The 18,175-nt window shown below is 32.0% G+C and overlaps 1 protein-coding gene across 2 annotated transcripts in view; it reads right to left on the reverse strand.

Annotated features, from left to right (window-relative positions):
• The window catches only part of LRRC7 (leucine rich repeat containing 7), a 497,118-nt gene that overhangs the window by 230,978 nt on the left and 247,965 nt on the right, over window positions 1–18,175 (reverse strand). For both annotated transcript variants that reach the window (XM_033865102.2, XM_073788430.1), the window contains exons 6-7: window positions 14,583–14,672; window positions 10,737–10,793 (exon numbers count right to left, since the gene is read on the reverse strand). In XM_033865102.2, the coding sequence (XP_033720993.2) occupies window positions 10,737–10,793; window positions 14,583–14,672 (147 nt within the window). The remainder of the gene's footprint in view (window positions 1–10,736; window positions 10,794–14,582; window positions 14,673–18,175) is intronic.

The raw sequence follows: 18,175 nt of genomic DNA on the forward strand, positions 1-18,175 counted from the left end.
TTATGCCACCAGTCACCTTGTTAGTCAAACCCAATCTTTGGGAATGCTCCTTAATTCCTCCTTAAATACTTAACTTTTCCTATCACCACAGATTCTTTTCATCAGCAAGGTTCCACTTCCAAATGGATCCCAAATCTGACCACTTACCACTTCCAGAGTACAATCCTAGACAAAGCTACTGTCATTTCTTTTCTACACTATGGCAATCATCTCCTAATTGGTGTCTTTTCAGTTTTGTCCACCTAGAACCTCTTCTCTGCAGAGTGGCCAGACAGATCTTTGTAAAGGTTTGGTCAAATCACACTTCTCCCTTGCTCAAATGCTCAATGGGCTTTTCATTACAATTAGAAAATAGTCTTAATTTCCAAACATAGTTCACAAGGCACGTCATCATTTTGCCCCACCTGTCTCTCCAACCTCGTCTCATACTCCTTCACTTTGTGCTCTTTATGTTCTGGATACACTGGCCTTTTTGCTCCTGACACATCAGGCTTGCTCCCATCACAAGTGTTTTTACACCTGCTGTTCCTTGTTGTTGCTTTTGCTCTTCCTCTAGAACTTCGTATTACTCTCATCATTTAAATCGTGCAAAGCCCACCTTTTCATAAAGGTCTTTTCTGACCAGCCTAGCCAAAAAACAAAGAATTAAAAAAATCCAAAAACCAACACTCAACCAATTAAGCAAAAATACCCCCCAAATCCAATCACTTCCTATAACATCATCCTGTTTTCGTTATAGCAATTGCTTGTCTTATTCACTTATTTGTTTATGTGTTTGTCGTCTGTCTCCCTTAATTAGACTTGAAAGTCTTTGAAGAAAAGAGAATCTGTCTTTATTGTTCATTGTCATATTGTCATATCCTCTAGCACGTACAATAGTGTCCGACACATGTTAGGTACATACTCAATTAAAGTTTAAACTGACTTGTTCATTATATGAAGTGAGAATTTATTGGTAAGTGTACAGAGGCACAAACCTGCAAGTCATATTTAGGGGATTAAGTGGGGAGTAATTGGAGGGAACTTGGGGGTCAACCTGTGAAGGGTCTTGAATGCCATGTTTAGTGGTTTGGACATTATTGTAAAGGAATGGGAAGCCAAAGATTTTAAATTTTGTCTTAAATAAAACCTTGAGTTATGAGATCTTCCTTTTATAAAACTAAAGTATGTTAAGTATATTTCAAAATGTATTTCTACTTAGTTGGATGTAATATTTAAAGAGATGCCCTTTAAGATTCTATTTAGTATAAGAAATGTTTTAACTTTTGCTTTTAAAATTTCATGAGATACTTAATCAAAATAAAGCTTTTGCCTCTAGGAATCTGTTTAATTTAGAAATGTTTTATCATAATCAGAAGAGTCAATAGCTTTAATGTAACTTAAACACACAATTTATTTATCTAAGTTGCTATTGAACATTTCTTAATAGAGATGTGTTATTCTTACTTTTTAACCACTTCATGTAGCATATTTTCTACCCCATCTTTATAGAACAAACATAAATCTGAACAGCTAATTCTTGATAAGAGTCACAGTGCTTTAATCTGATTAATTTTATTTCTAATCTTACTTATAAAATTATACAGCATTTACTTTATAACTAGAAAAATTGTTATTATGTACTAAATGTTAACAGAAGTACTTTTAATGTACTGAATTAAGTTTAACTATAAAGAGAAAATGAATAGAAATACAGTGTAGTTAGGTAAAAGTTTGGGATAATTTTGAATATAGATAATGTAAAACTAAACATAATGGAATAGGAAGTTTGGCAAGGAAGAATTCACAGTTTTTTAAAGCCATAAAAGGGCAAACTAAAATCTCATATTACTAAAAGGAAATGCAAAATATACATTCAAGGAAATTAATGTCAGGAAGTTAGTATCTTATGTGAATGTTTATTTTTAATATTGCTCAGGTATTGATCTTAAATGTCACAGAAACTGTGGAAAACTATAGCAACTTAGAAATATTTCTCTTTCGTCTGTTCAGCAGGAAATCAAGCTTTTTTAGGATGTATTTTGCATATTGAAAGACCTGAATTAACCCTGCCTTGAATAGCAAGAAGAGCAGAGGAACGAAGAAAGCAGAAAATCTATGGAGAGTTAGATATATTTCACTTGTTTTCATGTGTCCTATTGAGGCAATTATGAGTAATAGTTTGTTGTTTACTCATCAAGAGTCTTTTAAAAGTGAAAATCAAAACAGGTGGCAGGGAAAGCTTTTCAAATGCTGAAATAAAACATATCTCCTAATGATTAGTTTTTTCATGCACTTTCTAAAATACCAGAGAAGGACCCTAGTGAAAATCAATTCACCATTTCCTCTTGAGTGTCCACTGTTGCTGAAACTGTTCCATCCCAAAATTAGTAATTGGAAAGAAAAAAGCATGCTGCTCAGCAGTTGCTTCCTTGGGAGTTGGACTGTGGGGTTGGAGCTTCAAATAACATAGTCAATATGACAAAAAAAAATCTCTCACAAAATGAAGCTTATTAGATTCCTGAGTCAAACTATAATCAGATCAAAATTCCTGCAAAACTCTGCCTTGAAAACACTCTAGCAGAGTTTCTAAGCTACCACTCTGAAAGCAGAATCCATGGCTAATTTCACAGCAAAAGTGATGGGAAAATTAAGGGATGATTTGAAGTTTTTCAGAGAGAAAAAGGGAAGGTTCTAAGAAAGATGCTTGGAGATACAAAGGTGCATTGTATACTGCATATAGCAGAGACACCCTGTGGGATGGTGAATGTTGAAAGATAATGACACTGGAAATGTTGACTCTAAGCTGTGAAGTGTCTTGACATGTTTGTCTTCTGCAAGCTGTGGGCAGTCATTGTTTTTACATTGACATGTGTCATGGTGTATTTTAGTAAGAAAGCTCACTCTGACAAGAATAAGGAGACAGATTCCAATGGAGGAGATAGGAAGAATGAGTTACTGCAGGCTAAGACAGGTAATATTAAAGACCTCAAGTAGGGCAATGACAGAAAGTAGAGAAGAGTGTTTAGATGTGGCATAAGTTGATGGACAGAGGATTTGGGGGTAGTAGGAGAGGAAAATAGAATTGAGATTTCTAATTTCTGTAATTAGGTGGATGGTACTGTCACTAGGCTGCATATAATAAGATGCCTGGGATTTCTGTTTGGTTTGGTTTGGTTTGATTTGTTTTTTCTTGGAGTGGTGAGTGGAGAAGAGAGATGAAGGAGATTTCAGGTTTGATATGTGGTGAATAGTCCATCTGAGTTCTGGCTATTGGAATATGGAATTTGAAATCAAGTAAATGTGTGCAATTCACCATATCTGAGACCACAGGAGTAGTCTGTTAGCTAGGTCCTTTGTGTCTTTGTATATTTTTACAAGACTCTGAGACCAAGATCAACACTAATGTAAAGTTCAGAATATATTATATCTTTAGTAAAGATACTACATTTTTTCATAGAGGGGAGAGCAACCATCCACATTACATTGTTTGAATTTGGAAATCTGCAAATGTTGAATATGTTCCTCTCAGTTCTTGTTGAGAGTTTTTATTTATTTTTTTATCATGTCTTTTACGATCTGAGTTCAATTCACCCAAAGAAACTACAAACCTTAAAAAGAAAAAAAAATAGTCTTTAAGAATTGATTAGTAGCTTCATTTGTAAATATTTTCTCCCATTCTGAGGGTTGTCTTTTCGTCTCATTTATGCTAATCTTTCCTTGAATGCTTTTAAGTTGTCTAAGTACCTAGAACACACTTTTGTTTAAATGCTTTTCTGGTTCTAAATAATCATGACTCATTTTTATCAACTATTATGCAAAATATATTTCACAGTTTAAAGAAGGCAATGACCACCCAATATTCTTTTAAAATAAAGACACTGAAGTTCAAAGAAGTTAAATAATTCATAAACAAGAAGCAAGGGCCTGAATACAAGTCCAGGTTTGTCTGACTGCAAAGTATACCCTCATTCAAGTACATTCTGGCTCTTCTTAGGTGAAATAGAACTAAGTATAGGCTAATTGTTCCATGAGAGACTAAGCCTTGAGAGCTTATGAAACTGAAGTCATAGCACTTTCAATCTCGCTATTATACCAGGTCGTTTTCATCTTTTGGTAAATTTAATCATCAGGGATCAGAGTGGCTATTGATTGAAGTATTCTGAAAAGAGCGATTTGATCCCATGGTTTTATGTGGTTTTTGTGCCCTTCCCCTAACTCCTCACTGCATCGACACAACCTTAGCTAATCATAATATTCTCAATCTTAATTTTATGTTGAAAATACAAGGATAAAAAGAAATATAATTAGCTCACATGTTAGGGAGCTCACACTCTTTTGTGAATCCTTGGAAAGCATATGTTTGATCATTTAAAAGGGAATCTAATAATTATATTGTTAGAATGCATTATAATTGTTGAATGCTTTTAAATATAACATGTCATAATTATCACTTATTTCAGTTGAATTTAAAATATAAGACCCTGTGAGAAGAAGTGAAAAAAAATCCTAGTTCTAAGTGCAATTCTCTAATCCACTAATAAGGTTACCCTTGATTAGCTAGCTTGTCACATTATCACCTTCGATAAAGAAAACCCAGAATGGGAGGGTACCGTGGGTGTAACAAAATATCATACCTTGTAAATTGATATTCATTCGTAAAAGCGTAAGGTAGTACCATTATAAAAACACACAGTATTCAGTTATGTATTACAGTCACAAAAACAGTTAATAGAAACATCAAAAAGCTATTCTGTAAGCTGTGCCTGACAAAGGAATTTTTTGTTACAATAGCACTAAGGAAACTATTGATGTATTTCATTGTAGTAACCAGTACAGTAATGCCAAATGAGATAAATTCATTAATAGGACACTGAAATGAGAATAGAAAATGACTTAGTCACAGCTGTCCAGTTTAGAATACATATTACTTTATGACTTTTTCTTCATTATGCTGACAATGATAACTGGTAGGAAAATAGATAATAAAGGAAGAGAGGTTTTAAAAAAGAAAACATGACAAATACATTATATTTTTGTAAGTCTGCCTAAAGAGTAATCTTATTTAAAAATATATAAATGAACTTATATGAAAACTAAAGACATGTTATTTGCAAATAAACAGAAATTTGAGTGGAAATTATGAATATGGAGTATTTATTGCCATTCAGGTTAGGAAAAAATCCACAATATATATATTATTCACATATATAAAACCTCTATCACTGAAATTCTCATTTTTATAAATAGTTAAGCATTTTAGCACATAAATACATACTCTCCCCTGCCCCTCTATATCTACAAGCATTTCGGACATAAAGCTGAAAATTTCCTCAGTGTTAATAGTGTTTATTTTTAAATGTTTAAAGAATTTTTGTATGAAAATAGCTTTTTAAAATAAGTTTTTATGTTGAAACAATGTAAAAAATTATAAAAAGCTTCAAAGTACTATACAAATAACTTTTCTGAACTACTCGATGGTAAATTGCAAACCTGGTGTCCCATCATTCCCCAGTACTTTAGTGTGTATTTGTTACAAACAAGAACATTCTCCTACCAAACCAAAGCAACCATCCAAATTAGGAAATTAACATTGATACATTGCTACCATCTAATCATCAGACCCTACCCAAGTTTTGCCAGGTGTCCCAATAATTTTTTTTTTTTTAATAGCAGAAGAACCAATTCAGAAACACTGCTTTTAGTTATAATGCCTCTTTAGTCTTCAGTCTGAAACATTCCCTCCGTCTTTTCTTAACTTTCATGATCTAGCATCTCTCATTAACAGTGCTTTAATGTACCTCTGGTTTCAATTTATATTTATAATTCAAGGGGATCTTTTTCTTAGAGTATTTCCAGATAACATACTATGCTTCTGCGCCTTCTGTGAATATATGTGTGTTGTGTGTGTGTCTTTAGACATTCACAGAGGGGGAATACTGTAGAGTTTCTGAACCTTTGTCTTTGGGTGGGGGGGAACACAATAAAAGCAATGATGCTCAAGGAATAAAATCATGTAAATAATAGATACATCATTTACTAGTTTTCAAGCTTACATAGCCTAGAAGTTTCAAAGTATCATTCATGCTTATACTTGGAAAGTCTTCCTTTCAGTTATTCCTTAATGATTTTTTTCTATAGAGAGTCCAAAAATTGTCATAGATGATAGTGAAATAGAATTCAATTAACAACCCCAAAGAAAATTTGCTCAATAAAATGTTATATTTTGAGTGAATATACTAGAAACAGTTATATGATTAAAATAATCCACTCAACAAATTTGGTTCTTTAAAATTGAGAGGGCCCTCTATTTGGTGCTCTGTCATAGTATACTAGGTATTTTGACAAGGCTTATTTTACATAAAAAGCCAAATCTACTTCTAGGTGAAAATAAAAATGTGAAAACTCACAATGGGCTATGAATATATTGGAAATAGAGACAATTCGGATTTTACAATTAATATGTTTCTGGATTCCATAGCTTTTTCCAGCTTCACAAACAGTCTAGGATCTAAAAGAAGTCGTTGCTACTTCAGACTTATCATTCCTCTAATTGAATCCCTTCTTCTAACAACTCTTAGAGTTCCTTATCCACCAAGTTCATCCATTTTTCCCTTTTTGGATTTGTTCACCAGGGTTTACTTACTTATTGATATTTCCCCAGCAATTCCACTGCAACATGTTTGAAATTTTCCTCTCTTAGTTATTCTATTATGACAGCGGATCGAGGAATCACATTTCATGCCTTGTGTTCCCAGGTGGCAGGGCAAATATAAACATTAATATTAGCTTAACCTGTGTTTCCTTTCTTCATATTATTTCATATTTTTATAATTATCACAGACAAATTTACACAACATCATATTTTGGCTCAATTTGAAACAAAGTCACAGTCATAACGTTATCAACGGACAGGCCATATTTTAACTTTAAGGTTTCAGAAAAATTCTCATAAAAATGGAAAATGTTTATTTAAAGATAAAACCCACCATTATTACTAACCATTTGTATGTTGTTACATTACCTCCATGGAAATGGTTCCTCAATTTCATTTTAAAATATTATCTTATCCCTTTATTTTCATCTTGACATATGTTTCTTAACTAAATGTATCACTTTTTAATGACAAAGTCAAAGAAATAAGTCATAATACTTTTGGACTTTCTTTAGTTGTTATAAATATTAATTGCGTTAATTTGAAATTATTTTCTTCCATTGTCATGACTTGGTTATTATATGTAACTTGAAACCACCTGAAGAAGAGAGACAGAGAGAGAGAGAGAGAGAGAGAGAGAGAGAGAGTGTGTGTGTGTGTGTGTGTGTGTAGGTTTAAAATTCAGGGCTCAGGTATCAGCCATTGAGAATCCACTAACCATTTATTCTTTTTGCCTTCATGATGCTCACCAAAGACTCATCTTATTTTAATATTTTGTATCTTATATTATTTTCTATGGGAAAAAATAATCAAGTGACACAAAATGTCCAGGTCACATGACAGATATTTCTCATTGTGAATCAATATATCAGCATTCTTGTTTATTTATTGAGTACTCCCCTATATGCTGGGCACTGCTTTAGGCATGGGAGATTCAGCAGTGACAAAACAGAAAAAATTCCTTTTCTGAACAGAACTTATGTTCTCCTGAGGAGATCATCTCCAAGCAAACAAAAAGTCAATACAATTTAGAGAACCATAAGTGTGAAAAATCAAACGGAAGGGTGAAATGGTATAAAGGCTAAGGGGGAGCAACCTTATATGATGTGATCGGGGAAAGCCTCCAAGGAGGCACCATTTGAAGAAAGATAGGAATCCTAAGGAAGCTGTAGCCTGAAAAGATTTGAGGTAAGAGAATTCCAGAGAGAAACAGATAGTGCAAAAGCTCCAAAATGGGAACAAACTCATTTTTGGACTACCCTTCAAAATTAATTAAGAGGATAATTCTGCTATGAGGACAAATTTTATCATAGAAGTGAAAGGGTTTTTCTTTTTGGTTATCTAGTTTTTTCCAGATATTCAATGTCCTCAATTATTACACACAATCAAGAATGACTGTGTCAATGAGTTTTAAGCAAATGTGTACCTTAGGAAAGGAACAGTGTGAAAAAATTGATAATACTAAGTTCTATTTAATAACAGAAAGAATTTGTCCTAGAATCTGCACATATCAAAATGTCTCTATCAGTTTACTTTAAAGAGACATTTTAATGTGTTATATCATAATTCTTCACATTTTTACATTTTTCATAGCTTGCCAGGCATTTAGACTTTAAGACAGAAGATGAAAAGAAGAGAAAATCCCTGAAGACCTGATAAAGATTTGACATCTTGTTTGTGTCCATGAGGAAATCATGAGCTACCTCTTCTTGGAGTAATTATTAAAAAGTTAAATTGTTTTTCATAAAACTATCTTTCTTCCTTTATTTTCATTAGAAGTGTAAAAATAAAGGAAGTAGAAAGCTCTCATATGTCTATTACAGGTCTAGATTGGTGATCAGAAGGTACTACATATAATACATAGTAAAAACAGAGTTTATCTTTATTCACGACAGAACTTTCTGCAATTCTCATTTTTATAGACATCAAAACTAGGATAAAGTTCACCATACAAATGCATGCCCTTGGTTCTTCTGATTTTTGTCTATAAGGTAAAAAATAAGCATACTAGATTGAAAATAATTTTTCAGATTTTTTAAATGTAAAAACTGTAACAGCTATACAAATTGTACAAATATAACAGTCTACCAAGGAGACCCCGTGTCATTTCCACACATCTTTACAAATATTTTTAAAAATGCCAAACAAGGTAAATGCATATTATTCTACTTATTTGAATTCTGTTTGATACTGGGCCACTGTCTCACAGCCTACAGAATACCCATTCACCAATTATGAGCACTGTTACTCATTACTCTGAACTGTTCACACATCTATCTCATATAAAGTCCATATTACCCATCTATGGTCAGGCTTTATATTTAAAATTTATATTTTAAAAATACATATTTAAAAACCTAACAACCTGTATCAGATTTATTTTTTATTTCCTATCAAAACTGTTATTTAAGAGCAGAGGGGAAAGGATTCTCCTCCACACAATCAATATTTTCTCTTTGACCCAAATGTTCATGTTTAGGTGAAGGAGACAATTGCTCTTTCACCATAGTTTAGTGTGTAATTAGCCTTGTTTTCACTCTACTTTAAATGTAGACATTTAAAATATGGGGGATGGAAATGCATCTGCAGTAGATTAATGCTGAACAAGTAACACTTTCAACCATATTCGCATTTCTGTTTGTGCCCCCAATGTGGAAGAGGTGCCTTCCAAGACTATGCATAGTGCTTTGGCTTAGAGAAAGACCACTCAAAAGTGCAGGGTATCCAGATGTGGTGACATTCCTCCTTTTCACTTTCTTTCCTTGTCTTCCACTTATGGAGGAATGAATAGATGTTTTATCTATATATTTAAATTAAATCTGTATAATTATTGAAAGCTTTATGTTGCCCTGACAGAATTTTTGTACATATCTATGTAACAAAATGTACTTGAGAGTATTGTATTGATATAAAAAAATCAATGAAATTCAGTGTAGTTTTCTTAGAGAAGGAATATAAAAAGAAAAAAATAAAATTAAGTTTTGGTTCAGCAGACGAATATAAATATATATATGTATATATATACATATATATATATGTATAAATATAAAATATAAAATCTTGTGAAGGGGATGAGAAGTGTTCACAGTTTCTGTTGCTTGCATAACATTTGTAATTAGAAATGCATTTCACATTTAAGTATTTGTTAGTGTTTGCAATCTGGGACATGCTATTGTTACTAATGCCTATACTGAACTTTAAAATGTACTCAGTTGAGGCTACTTTAGGACAAATATTAATTGAATTATCCAAATCCTTAGGTCTCTAAATCCTGCTGATATGTTTCAAAAATTAATCACTGTACTCAATATTTTTCAGCAATACTGCAGGAGGGTTAAAATAGCAACATAGTACTTTCAATATTTTAACTGTAGCATATACAAGTCATAATTATTTAGAGTAAAAAAATCCCCACTTTAAATAATTTTTGAGTTTCAAAGATATTTTTTTCTGTACAGCACAAAATTCTATCATTAGACATAAATAAAGCAAAGAAGGATGAAACAAGTTTATTAAACTAAACATTGAATAAAATGTTGGAGATTAGTTTTGACATAAAAATATTCTGTATTTTTATGTAAACCAGATTTTGAACAGACTATTAAAAAGGTACAGTTTGAAAGAATGTATAAATATAAAATTTCTGCCAAATCATTTTAGGATCTCTAAGAACATTTTAATCATTTTTATGAAATATTTTTGTGTATTTTTGATTTAAAAACTGAAAATTATCTCAAACCATAAATTAACTTGAAATGTTAAACATTCTATTAGGTTGAACCTTTTGAAACTGTTGATTGTTTGGGGGCTATAAAAATGTCAGTTTCTTAAGTTTCAATGCAGTAACTTCCTGGTGTTTATGTTTAAGAAGAATCTTAAATGGACTCTTCCCACCTTCACTTGTAATTACACAGTTTTATAAAGCAGATACATTCTTAATATGAATCCCTTATAATACACTGTACATTTTAGCCTCTAGAAAAAAATTGTAGAAAAATTAACTCAATCATAATGACAAAGCATAGCCAAGATAAAAATAGCTTTTTTTTTCCCTACTAGTGAAAAATCACAATTCAAATTTAGAAAATACTCAGCCACTTACTTTGGTAGAGTTTTCAAGTGATTTTCTCTTAACTCCAATATCCGCAATTTGGCAAGTCTGTAGAAATAAATTTAAAAATTGCTTCTTAATATTTCTCTATAAAACAATATTCTTATGGTAAAGTAAACTGTTACTTTATTATCCAAACAACTATGTCCAAACATTACATACCATGGTTACAGATTTTTAAGAATTATGCAAATTGGTTATGAGTAGGGTTGCATCAACATTGGAGAATAACAAATATCCCTTTCCTAAAAATGAAGTTCTTTCAAAGATATCATTGAGACCAAGTCATCTAAGTCTCTTATGTTTTATAAAATTATATTCACTGTTGTTTGACTGTATGCATTCAACAGATTATTGAATATCTACTAAATACTAGATGCTGCATTCACTGAAACATGGTGATACTTCCACTCAAGAGACAATAAATGAATTTTTAACACAAATAATATAGCATAGAGGTTAAAAGCTTGAGCTTTGTGATCAGACAGATCTGGGTAATATTCAGACTCTTTCATATCCTATCTGTTTTTTGCCGTGTAACACTGGGCAAATTAATTAACTCCTCATAACTCCAGTTTCCTCATCTATAATGAGTATGTGATAATAGTACAAAATTTATAGGGTTTTGAATATTAAATGATGTCATGTAAAGCATAATGCCTGGCACACCATAAGTTCTAGTATGTGTTAGGTTATTACTATTCTTTAATTGAAAAATGGGAAAAGTGCTATAATATACCATATTTAATTGACTCTGAGATTAACATCTGAACATTTCAAGTGGATGCACATTTAAAAATGTATAGTATCATCTATCGTATGACAGTACTGGAATAATCTTGTGAAGGGGATGAGAAGTGTTCACAGTTTCTGTTGCTTGCATAACATTTGTAATTAGAAATGCATTTCACATTTAAGTATTTGTTAGTGTTTGCAATCTGGGACATGCTATTGTTACTAATGCCTATACTGAACTTTAAAATGTACTCAGTTGAGGCTACTTTAGGACAAATATTAATTGAATTATCCAAATCCTTAGTGATGTGGGAATATTTCACTATTTGAACTATACAATTCACCTACAAGGTCCCATATTTACTGTGCTTTTAAATATTCAACTAGTTCTCTTCTCCTTTCCTTTGTGTTTTGAGTTCCACCAAATTTCCAATTTAATTTTAATCTTATAACTCAATCTTTATTTGAAATAAAGTAATTTAGTTCTTCAGAGCATGGGTATATCACTAGTTAAAGAAGTTTCTTAAACATTTATATATCTCAAATCTTCATATTTGTACTGTTGTAATAATATTTTATGACTTAGTTTGGCCTTTAGGGGCACTAAATCTCAGGTTTTGGAAAGTATCTTAAAACATTCTTTGTTAAATTATCCAGCTGAAAGTTATAGAGCTTTTTAGATTACAATAATAAAATAGAGCATTTTTTTGGCAGACAATTCACATAAAATTTAATTCTAATTTCTAAGTGGTTTGGGTTTTGATATTATGTTATCTGATTGCCCAAATTTCTTCCCCTATATTAGGACTAGTAAAAAAGAACGGACAAAATGTAAAAGTGTGTCTTAGGGAGATAAACATTTCCTGATTTAATAAACCAAAGGTATATTTGTAGTGTTATCATCAGTACCGGAAGGAAAATCTACTTTATGTGGACAAATGGTGAAGTATCAATTCATTTAGAAACGAGACAAATGCTCTTTTGAATATCTGTGAATTTTCAGAACTTCCCAAGTGTATGGTATTCATAGGTATTGTGAAATCATGATCTACAAAAGTAAGGGAATTTGGAAGAAACTTTCGAGGTTATTTCTGTATGCAAATGGAGGCTGCTACCTGTTAAGGGACTTCATTATTCCACTGGGTTCTTCTTAATGTCATACATTAGCTTCTGCCAACAGATTGGTGTCGAGTTACACTCAGTCAGTTATTTGAACAATTTTAAAGATGATCATTTAGAAAAATGCAGTTAACAATAAACTTAAAATGTCTTAACTTTCAAGATATATCTTTTATATTTAAACTAGCTAAGACATGGAAAGAAAGTTTCCATTGACAGATAAATGGATAAAGAAAATATGTGCATATATATGTATGCATGTGTGTGTGTGTGTATATATATATATATATATATATATATATATATATATATATATATATAAAGCCATAAAAAAGAAGAAAATCCTGCCATTTGCAACAACATGGTTGGACCTTGAGGGCATTATGCTGAGTGAAATAAGTTGGGCAGAGAAAGACAAATACTGCATGATCTCGCTTACATGTGAAATCTAAAAAGAAAAAGAAACCTCATAGAAAAAGAGATCAGATTTGTGGTTACTAGAGGTGGGGGTGGGGTGGGGAAACTGGGTGAAGGTAGTCAAAAGACACAACTTTACAGTTATAAGATAAATAAGTACTAGGGATGTAATGCACAACAGTATTACTATAGTTAACACTGCTGTATGGCACATGGTATATTTGAAAGCTCCTAAGAGAGTAAATTCTAAAAATTTTCACAAGGCAAAAAACTTTTTCTTTGTAATTATATGAGGTAATGGATGTTAACTAAATTTATTGTCCTAATCATTTTGTAATAAATTTGTCATTACTATGTTATATACTTTAAACTCATATAGTGCTGTGTCAATTATACCTCAATAAAACTGAAAGAAAAAAATTCACTCTAGAACATCTAGAAAACATTGAAAATATAAAGATGAAAATAAAAATCATCCATAATTTCACTTCCAAGGAAATAGTCTTTTATTTCATGTACATTCATATTAGTATGGAAAACACAGTTTATATATAGCTATGATATGTTTTGAACATAACATCATAGGAATTAATAGATATTCCTCTAGGCAAGATTATAAATTGCTACATAGTATTGTCATTTGGATGTACCATAATATATTCAACCAATCTCCTAGATGTATGTGTGCTTCCATATTTTTCATATTGTAAATAATGATAAACATCCTTGTCCATAAATCCTAGTGTGATACATGATGATATGATACATTTCTAGAAATGAATTACAAAGGCAGTGGTTGTAAATATTTTCAAATCTTTTAAAGCACACTGCCCTGCAAGGAGTATATAACATTCTGCCGTTTCATCAGCAGTGTGAGGTTATCTCTTTCCTCATGGTCTATAAATAACTTTACACTTTTTATAACATGCTAGAGCACAAAGCCCCTTTGTTGTCATATTAATTTGTACTATTTTTATTATTTATGATGATAAACATTTTTTGTGTTGCCAATTTGTACATTTATTATGAACTGCCAGTATGTGTCATTTACCCATTTTTTTCTAATGAGAACTTTAACTTCATACTCATTTGTAAGAATTCTTTATAAGTTAAGGATATAATTTACTTTCCATAGTCAGTGGAAATATTTTCCTATTTATTGTTTTACCTTAATTTAAAAACTATTTTCTAATATTATTTTATTTTAAAAGCATTTTACGAATTCAAATCTATCCATTTATGATATTTTCTTTTGTTTCTATGCTATAAAGGCATTTTCCAACCCAAGAGTCAAAAATATCCATGTGCATATTTTTCCAGATCATTTCTGATTTTATTTTTTTATATTTAACTCTTTAATTCATCTGGAATTTGATTATTAATGACATGTAAAGACCTAACTTTATTTTTTGCAAAATGTTTCATTAATTGACATGGTCTCATTTACTGGACAAGAATGAGGGTGTCTTTAATTCCAATGGTCACTTTTGAAGCCTCACCTACTGGTGCTGGTACAGTACTTATCTAAAGTGAAAGACAATGTATCGTTTAAACTTCTATTCTTACCTTCCAAAATTGGCTGGAAGAAATTCAAGAAAGGCATCATTCAGGTAGAGCTGGGTCAGGTTTAGAAGCTGTGTGAAGCCATCAGGGAGTCTAGAAAGGAGTTAAAGGTTTAGTCATTGCATAGATGTTGCCATAGAAACAGAACAAAAAATATATCTCTAAGGAGAAAAAATAGAAGTGTAATACATTTTCAACTCTCCTTCAGTATCACAGTAATGGAAGAATTTACTGAGCATGTTGTTACAGCTTGAAAATTTTGCCTGTTATTTAAATAAATTGGCATTCACCCACCTCCACACTGCTTTCCTATGCTGAGATTTATGTCATTGCCAAAGTCAGAGACATCATTTCTTACTGTTGCCCTAACCTTATACACACCAGTGAGATATTTTTATGGAAATTTCAAGTTGTATGACATGTTTTGTAATTTTAAATTTAATGTTCTTTCTCAATAGCATATTCACATATATAGTCAGGCAATGCTATCTACTCATTCAGTTAATCATTAAAATTTGTCTACAGTTTGTGACAATGATGACTAAAGCTGCCCAACATGAAAAGGGAAGGAGTATTTTGTCCCTTTAACTGATAATTTCTTTAACGCAGGCCCAACATACATGTACATTATAATTCAAATTGATCCAATTCATGTGCATTGAATAAAAACATTGTCACAGTAATTAAACCGAATCCTAAAGACTTTAAGAAGCACTAAAAGAGTTGAGAAAATATCCTATGGGAAAATCTTACTACTTAGATAAAACAATTATTTGAAATGTTTAAGTAAGTTTTACCAAAAAGATTTAACTCCAGGATTTTTCTTAAAAGGATATTATTTTTTAATAATTAAATTTCTACTTAAAAATTTTAATGTCTTTATCTAGGCTTTAGACAAGACCATATTCTTTCACAAAATACTTCTAAATACTGTTCATATCTGCTTTCCCCTAAAATTCCAACCTATCTCCTTCCTTGAATTTACTGACAAAATTATTTAAAGAGCTGCCTCTACTCACTATTTTTTACTTTACTCTGCAAGCTATTGTTTTCTGGCATCTACCCTAACTCTATTACTGAAACTGCACTCACCAAAGGCTCTTAAGCCCTAATTCCATTAACTTCATTTCATTTCGTAACCCACATTGCCTAGCAACAGTTGCCATCACTGATTGTTCTCTCCTTCTGGACTTCTAATATACTCTACCTGCTCTTCCCCCTACTCCTGGAAAACTATATCTGAGTTTCATTGCATGGTTTCTCTTCCTCTGACCAGTCTTTGGTTATGAAATGTTTTATGTATATAAAAGAGTATAGCAGAACACTCTATACATAAATCACAGCAAGTTCCTTTTTGACCCACCCCCTGGAGAAATGGAGATAAAATCAAAAATAAACAAATGGGACCTAATGAAACTTAAAAGCTTTTGCACAGCAAAGGAAACCATAAACAAGATGAAAAGACAACCCTCAGAATGGGAGAAAATATTTGCAAATGAAGCAACTGACAAAGGAGTAACCTCCAAAATTTACAAGCAGCTCATGCAACTCCATATCAAAAAAAACAAACAACCCAATCCAAAAATGGGCAGAAGACCTAAACAGACATTTCTCCAAAGAAGATATACAGATTGCCAACAAACACACAAAAGAATGCTCAACATCACTAATCATTAGAGAAATGCAAGTCAAAACTACAATGAGGTATCATCTCTCACCAGTCAGAATGGCCATCATCTAAAAATCTACAAACAATAAATGCTGGAGAGGGTGTGGAGAAAAGGGAACCCTCTTGCACTGTTGGTGGGAATGTAAATTGATACAGCCACTATGGAGAATAGTATGGAGGTTCCTTAAAAAAACTACAAATAGATCTACCATATGACCCAGCAATCCTACCACTGGGCATATACCCTGAGAAAACCATAATTCAAAAAGAGTCATGTACCCCAATGTTCATTGCAGTTCTATTTACAATAGCTAGGACATGGAAGCAACCTAAATGTCCATCGACAGATGAATGGATAAAGAAGATGTGGCACATATGTACAATGGAATATTACTCAGCCATAAAAAGAAACGAAATTGAGTTATTTGTAGTGAGGTGGATGGATCTAGAGTCTGTCATTCAGAGTGAAGTAAGTCAGAAAGAGAAAAACAAATACAGTATGCTAACACATATATATGGAATCTAAAAAAAAAAAAAGTTTCTGAAGAACCTTAGGGTTAGGACAGGATTAAAGATGCAGACATAGAGAATGTACTTGAGGACACAGGGAGGGGGAAGGGTAAGCTGGGACAAAGTGAGATAGTGGCATGGACTCATATATACTACCAAGTGTAAAATAGATAGCTAGTGGGAAGCTGCCGCATAGCACAGGGAGATCAGCTCCATGCTTTGTGACCACCTAGAGGAGTGGGATAGGGAGGAAGGGTGGGAGGGAGATGCAAGAGGGAGGAGATATGGAGATATATGTATATGTATAGCTGATTCACTTTGTTATAAAGCAGAAACTAACACACCATTGTAAAGCAATTATACTCCAATAAAGATGTTAAAGAAAATAAAAGAGTATATATGTACCCACAGTATAATTTAATAAATAGAATCAGTACCTTTAACACCCTCTAGGTGTCCCTCCCTGACTACATCTATTTGCTCCACAAATTCCTGAATGATGTTTACTTTTCTGCTTTTTAAGGAGTTTTACCACACCTATTTAAATCCCTAAAAAAAGAAAAACAGTCACATGGTTTTGCATGTTTTTGGACATTATGTTGCATGTTTTTGAACATTGCATGTTTTGAACATCAAATCATACTATGAATATTTTTCTGAGACTTTTAATAATTCATATTATTAAATAATTCACTGATTAGTTAAATGAAATTCATTCATTTTGAGGTAGGTGACTGATCACCATAGCATAGTATTCCACTGTATGAATATACCACTATTTATTTATCATTCTCTATCTAATTGAACATTACAGCTGCTTCTAGTTTTTTGTTTGTATTTCTGTTATATGTTCTATTTATTTTTAACATATATTCTGGTGTACAAGAGTTTACTTAAGTTATATTTCTGGTTACAAGAGATTAATATCCCTATGAATAGGTCTCAGCTAATGACTAGAAGGAGTATAAATACCTCAGCTCCCTCACCCATTGTGCTTAACAAGTCTGTGATATATGTTTAAACTGTTTCCCAGCGTTTCCCACAAAGATTAAGGTCCAGTGGTCCATACTAGTAAATAGCTTGATAACATATCTTTAACTGGTATTTTCTTAGATTATTTTCTAAATATATTGCTTGAATTACTTTCTAAACTTTTCTGCTGGGGGACCCAAACTAAACACAATTAATATTTGTATATCAATTTGGTAGGAATTCTTTATACACTCTTAAGACACTGATCTTATATGTATAATTTTTGCTACAAATATCTTGGTTCAATTTGTATTTTGGAGTTGGATTGTTTGTATCTGGCTTCATAGAGGATGTTTCCATAAATTTGCTCCCAAAGGGAGGTAGGATTCATAAAAACAGAAAAGAGAGAGAAAGGAGGCAGGGGAGGAGTGAGGGGTTCTATAAC

This window comes from Tursiops truncatus, chromosome 1 (genome assembly GCF_011762595.2).
Source record: "Tursiops truncatus isolate mTurTru1 chromosome 1, mTurTru1.mat.Y, whole genome shotgun sequence".
Lineage (NCBI taxonomy): Eukaryota > Metazoa > Chordata > Mammalia > Artiodactyla > Delphinidae > Tursiops > Tursiops truncatus.